A 6,658-nucleotide genomic window follows, 5' to 3' on the forward strand; every position below is an offset into this window, starting at 1 on the left:
TCTACAGGCCTGTCCCTCACAGTCAGACTCTACAGGCCTGTCCCTCACAGTCAGACTCTACAGGCCTGTCCCTCACAGACAGACTCTACAGGCCTGTCCCTCACAGTCAGACTCTACAGGCCTGTCTCTCACAGTCAGACTCTATAGGACTATATAGGCCTGTCCCTCACAGTCAGACTCTATAGGCCTGTCCCTCACAGGTTCAAATGTGTACCCCGAGCCATTAAAACAGCAAATTTTCGTGTATATATAATGTGGAGCAGCCGTTGCCTAGATACCTTCAGGTCCCTCAATGCCAGTGATGTCATCATTACATATTGTCAAAAGTTATATTGATTTTTTAAATATATTTTTTTTTTGTGTAATTTATTTTTTATCATCATAACCAACAAGTTCTAAACGTTTATTTTTTCATTTAATCTTTAAAGCCGCTGGATGGAAAACATTCACCGATTCAACGTTATTCACATGAATGTTTCCACAACTTTAGATGGAAACTTTCACCGACATTATTCATAGGATTTTTTTTACAACTTTAGGTGGAAACATATCTAGTGATACACAGAAACAAGCAGAAACTTATCTTTGATTTCTGCTGGTTGAAGTTGTCGATGATGACTCCGATGAAGAGGTTAAGAGTGAAGAAGGAGCCGAAGATGATGAAGATGACAAAGTAAATGTACATGTAGAGATTGGCCTCATACATTGGCTGTGACTCCACCTATAAAATCATGAGCTAAAGGTCTGAATCTGCTTCACTGTGTTGGTTATTATAGTAAATAAAACTACAATAAGCACTAAAAATGGTTTTTAGTCAACTGAAACTATATCTGCACCTTTAAAACTAATAAAAATGAAAAGAACAGTTTCACTTCATATCTAAAAGCCAAACCCTGAATATCCAAAAACTTAAACTAAACTAAAACTAAAAGCAGTTAAATTAAAAGTAATCATGGCCTTGATAGTACACAGATAAGGGTTAGTTAGTGCACTGACGTCTCTGGAGTCCACCGCTGCGTACATGATGTCCATCCAGCCTTTAAACGTGGCCTGTAACAGAGGAACATCCGTTTTAATAGAAAGTCCAGTCATGTGCATCCATGGAAACAGACCAACTCTACAAGTACGAAGCAATATTACGATTCAGAATCTTTTTAATGTAGGGTCCTTTCCAAGAAAGCAAAACAGCAACCGACATCCTAGACTGAAGGATGAGTGTTCAGCAACTAAATTAAAATAAAAGAAATAAATGAAATAAAACTTAAAACAAAACTTCTAATCTCAAATCTCAAACATCCCTTAGGAAGGTTTCAATTTAGGTTCACAGGATATCTTGCTGGATGGATTCACTGTATCTCAGGGAAGCAACCCTCCTAAGATATGGGTGGTTTGTCCCCCCCCCCCAGACTCACCACCTGCAGCAGCGCCAGGTAGCCCATCCCCACGTTGTCGTAGTTGACCTTGACGTTCCTCCAGCGGACCCCCCCGGCATTCCCCTGGACCAGGGCCAGACACTCGGTCCGGTTGTTGACGATCTCAGGGGGGAACAGCTCCTCCGACGTCTCGTTGAAGCAGTGATAAAACTTCCCAGCGAACAGATTGACACCCATGATGCTGAAGATCAGCCAGAAGATCAGACACACCAGCAACACGTTGAAGATGGATGGGATGGCCCCTACCAGCGCATTCACCACCACCTGCAGACAGACAGGTGCAATGGTACAGTCAGGTCAAGGGGAGAGACAGGTACAGGGGAAGACAGGGGAAGACAGACAGGAACAGGGGAAGACAGGGTGAGACACACAGGTAGACAGGGGGAGACAGAGATTAAATGAGGAAGGAGAGAAGGGAGCAGAGAAGGGAGGAGAGAAGGGAGGTTAGGGGTTAATTAAAGGTACGAGCAGTGAAGGCCCTACTGAAACTAAAGGAATAATTAAAGGTACGAGCAGTGAAGGCCCTACTGAAACTAAAGGAATAATTAAAGGTACGAGCAGTGAAGGCCCTACTGAAACTAAAGGAACAATTAAAGGTGTGAGCAGTGAAGGCCCTACTGAAACTAAAGGAACAATTAAAGGTGCGAGCAGTAAAGGCCCTACTGAAACTTAAGGAATAATTAAAGGTGCGAGCAGCGATTAACGGGTCGTCGCCTCCTTGCAGGTCCGGGGTACTGGAAGGCGCCAGTTTTTGCGGCATTGTAAAGTCTGTCTGTTAGTGTTTAAAGTGTGTGTCTCACCCTCATTCCCTCAAAGCGAGACAGGGCCCTCAGGGGCCTCAGAGCTCTCAGTGTCCTCAGAGACTTGATGGCTCCCAGCTCAGAGTACCCCAGGATGTTTGCTGTCAGTGACACCAGAGACACCTGAAGGGACAGGAGAATAACTGGCGTTATTCTGAGCCTTGATTAACTCTCTTCACCAAATGTTTTCAGATCCTGTCAAAAATAAGTTTTTATACACAAAATTTATTTCTTAACATTGTTTTTTAGCTAAACTTAGTGGACAAGCCACCCATGTTGTTGAAGGGTTTGGAGGGGCGGACATTGAAACAACCGGGCTGTAAAGTTCTTACATCTACGATGAGGAAGTCAAGCCAGCACCAGGCGTTGGTGAAGTACGTCTTGAACCCGTAGGCGACCCACTTCAGAACCATCTCCACAACGAACACGTAGGTGAACACCTGGTCTGCGTACTCCAGAACTGTCTTTATGACGCGGCGCTGCTCAAGGTAGATGTCCTCAAATGCCTTGGGGGGGGGGGGGGGGGGGGCGGGACGTTAGTATTAATAAATGTTGGATCATCCCAGCTGCTTGACATCTTGCTGTGGTGTTAATTATTAGAATGTCAGCCATGTTTGTAGTCTACTTACAGCCATGTTAGTAGCCCTGCTGTTGGCCATGTGGTCTCCACACGTTAGTATTCACACTGCACAGATTGCTGAGAACCAATCATATCTCAGCTGCTCAGTCATGTGATCACATCAAACAAACCAACAGCATCTGAAAGACTGAGCAGCCGTCAGACAGCATGCAGCAAAGCAAATCAAATGAAACCACACTGAACTCAAAGGTATGGTCAGGTATTGATCAGTCATCTATAATAATATGCAGTGGATCAATCATCTGTAATAATCTGCAGTTGATCAATCATCTATAATAATCTACAGTTGTTTAAGAATCTGCAGTTGATCAGTCATCTGTAATAATCTGCAGTTGTTACTTTATATACATTATTATTACAGGGAATGTGACTTCACCTTTGTGGTTCTACCCTCTGTCGATTATAAAGGCAGCGCTGTGTTCTTCATGCAGTGATAAATATGTTGTACATGCTCTGTCCAAAGTCACTTCATGTAATCATGACTGTCCAGGGATCGCGGACCCTTTAAATGAGCTTGGACCCATGGGGGCTTTGTTGCTGGACCACGCCTTTTCCTGTTGGAGAGTTTTTCCTAAAGACAAATAACAACGTGAGGAATTTACTCTTAACTTATTAATATTTACCAGAGCTCCACTGCTCATCAGGATCATGAAAATGATGAAGCTCTCAAAGTAGTTGTGTTCCACAACGCAGAAGCAAGTTCTCCTGATGTTAGACCAGACCTTCCCTCCACCCTGGGACGTGTCCACGTCCAGGAACGGACAGCGGCGGTACCACTCTTTAATAAACAAAGAACAAAGGTTTGATTTCAAACTGACAGATTGAAGAATTTCATGTATCTCTCCTCAAAGGAAATGCATTGGTCTCATCAGATTTTATCCTGATGATTTTCTTCTTATGTGATAAACGCTGATGGAAACTTTATCTGCTGAGTTAATAATGAGTTGATTAGGTTTTAGGTCATTTTATGGTTGCAATCCACCACAAAACGCACGAGAAGAACAAGTTGTCTCACACATGGGGGGGGGGGGGGCAACAAAGACAGATGGACGTGGACGGACGAGGAGACGAGAGACTTTCTGAATTTAATTTATCAGGAACTCGTGAAGGAAATGGCCGCCAAAGGTTGTGACAAGCCGTGGGACGTCCTGGAGAGACAATGGTAGATGCTCAGACATGAGACATGTCTCAAAACAAAGCGGTGCCGGGGGGGCAATAAAAGACACGTTGCATCTGCATTTTCATGGCGATGTGTTGAAAGCATCATTGTTTTCTTATTATAGCTCGATATGTCTCTATCAGCTTGAACTTGAGCTCTATAGCCTGTCCCATAATGATCATGTGATGTTGTCCCATAGTGATCATGTGATGTTGTCCCATATTGATCATGTGATGTTGTCCCATATTGATCATGTGATGTTGTTCCATATTGATCTTGTGATGTTGTCCCATAGTAATCATGTGATGTTGTCCCATCTTGTTCAAGTCATGGTAGACGTCTGTTGTGTGATGTAGTGTAAATGAATGGAAACACCTTAAAATTTCTCCAAACCCAACAGATATCCCAGTCTGACCCTAAAACGGCGTGTGATGTCATCACCACAGGTTCCAATTGGGTGTATAGCTGTTGGATGGTGATGTCATCACCACAGGATCTTATTGGCTGTAAAGCCGTTGGATGGTGATGTCATCACCACAGGTTCTTACTGGCTGTAAAGCCGTTGGATGGTGATGTCATCACCACAGGTTCTTATTGGCTGTAAAGCCATTGGATGGTGATGTCATCACCACAGGTTCTTATTGGCTGTAAAGCCGTTGGATGGTGATGTCATCACCACAGGTTCTTATTGGCTGTAAAGCCGTTGGATGGTGATGTCATCACCACAGGTTCTTTTTGGCTGTAAAGCCGTTGGATGGAAACACACTTTCACCAGATTTATTCTCAGGATGTTTTAACATCTCCAGATAAATCATTTGACAATTGGGTGGAAACTTAGCTTGTGTGTGTCTGTGTTTGTCTGTGTATGCATGTGTGTGTGTGTGTGCCTGTGCGTGTGTGTATCTGTGCCTGGGTGTGTGTCTGTGTGTGTGTGTTTGTACCGTCACTATAGCAGTCCACAGGTGTGTTTGGATCATCTTCATCGCCGTCGTCCTCCTGGATTTCTGGAACTCTCTGGACAGTGCTGCAGACCGACGAGCCGTCACCCTGAACAAAAAAACAGTTCACACCCAGTTTAACCCTGACCCCCCCAACCCCCTAACCCTCATCACAATTAACCCTAGCCTATTTAACCCTACCCCCCTAACCCTAATCACATTTAACCCTAGCCTATTTAACCCTACCCCCCCTAACCCCCCAACTCCCCTAACCCTAATCACATTTAACCCTACCCTATTTAACCCTACCCCAACCTAACCCCCCCAACCCTAATCCCTCCTCCAACCCTAACACCTGAACGTCACACTGGCACTCTCGGCTCAGTCTTCATCTTAAATAATAATAACAATAATATTCATAATAATAATAATAATAATAATATTATTACACTTCAGTTTTATATAAAAGTCTTTTTACTTTAGAGAGTTTTTCTTCATTGTCTTTGTCCACTTCGTCCTCTTCTTCTTCTTCATCGATGTCAGGCGTCTCAAAGTCCGACTCGGCCTCAGCGATGGGGACCTTCAGGCAGCCAAGTTTGAGGCTATTGCCATGGTTACAGTTGAGGGTCTTAACCTCTGACCCAGAGGTCAAAACCAAACAATCCTTCGTTGTCCCGTCGACTTCCCCCCCGCGGACCGCTGATGACCACAAACATAACGTACATAAGTTAATAATACTTCTTTAGATAGATACATAAGGTAGTAATACCTTTTTAGATAAATACATAAGGTAGTAATCCTTCTTTAGATAGATACATAAGGAAGTAATACTTCTTTAGACAGATACATAAATACACGGTCCGTATCTAGATTAATTAATAAATGTATAGAGGGTGTAGTTCCAGTTCTACCGGTGTGTTCTGGGTCCAGGTCCTTATTCTTTCCCCTTAACGTCAAGACTTGTTGGAGGATCTGGGTCTTGGTCCAAGCCACGGCCATGTTGATCCGGTTTATGGCAATCTGCAAGTTGTTTTCTCCTTCTTCTTCTGGAGCTGCAAGATTATCTCCACTAAATGAGCTCAGCAACAACGCCAGGAACAGATTCAAGACCTGAAACAAGAACAGGAAATCATTCAAGACCTGAAACATGACCAGGAACAGATTCAAGACCTGAAACCAGACAAAAAACTGATTTAAGACCTGAAACAGGACCAGGAAAACATTCAAGATCTGAAACATGACCAAGAACAGATTCAGGACCTAAAACACGACCAAGGACAGATCCAAGACCTGATACAGGAACAGGAAAACATTCAAGACCTAGAACAAGGAAACAAACACATTTAGGACCTGAAACAAGACCAGGAACACATTCAAGACCTGAAAAAGGCCAGAAACCAATTCAGGACCTGAAACAAGACCAGGAAAAGATCTAGGACATAAAACAAGATTAGGAAAACATTCAAGACCTGAAACAAGACCGGGAACACAACCATGGCCTGAAATAAGACCAGGAACACATCCAACTTTGTTAATCCAGCTGGACTCTGAAGGATTTCGGACAGAATGAACCCGGCTCAAATCCTTGGTTCATATGGGTTTGGGTTAGTATATGTGTGCCATCAGAGACTCCCCACGATGTTCCTGGAGAGTCGGGTTTGCATATGTTTGCCTACAGAGACTCCCCA

At 43.6% G+C, this 6,658-nt stretch overlaps 1 protein-coding gene across 3 annotated transcripts in view; it reads right to left on the bottom strand.

The window, feature by feature from the left end:
- scn4ab (sodium channel, voltage-gated, type IV, alpha, b) overlaps positions 1–6,658 on the bottom strand; it is a 45,694-nt gene that overhangs the window by 8,183 nt on the left and 30,853 nt on the right. For 2 of the 3 annotated variants that reach the window (XM_034866372.1, XM_034866371.1), the window contains exons 17-25: positions 5,882–6,080; positions 5,449–5,669; positions 4,974–5,079; positions 3,497–3,651; positions 2,566–2,739; positions 2,234–2,356; positions 1,413–1,697; positions 997–1,050; positions 584–721 (exon numbers count right to left, since the gene is read on the bottom strand). In XM_034866372.1, the coding sequence (XP_034722263.1) occupies positions 584–721; positions 997–1,050; positions 1,413–1,697; positions 2,234–2,356; positions 2,566–2,739; positions 3,497–3,651; positions 4,974–5,079; positions 5,449–5,669; positions 5,882–6,080 (1,455 nt within the window). The remainder of the gene's footprint in view (positions 1–583; positions 722–996; positions 1,051–1,412; positions 1,698–2,233; positions 2,357–2,565; positions 2,740–3,496; positions 3,652–4,973; positions 5,080–5,448; positions 5,670–5,881; positions 6,081–6,658) is intronic. The other variant, XM_034866373.1, reaches the window with a different exon arrangement.

Source organism: Etheostoma cragini, unplaced genomic scaffold, assembly GCF_013103735.1.
Source record: "Etheostoma cragini isolate CJK2018 unplaced genomic scaffold, CSU_Ecrag_1.0 ScbMSFa_528, whole genome shotgun sequence".
NCBI classification, from domain to species: domain Eukaryota; kingdom Metazoa; phylum Chordata; class Actinopteri; order Perciformes; family Percidae; genus Etheostoma; species Etheostoma cragini.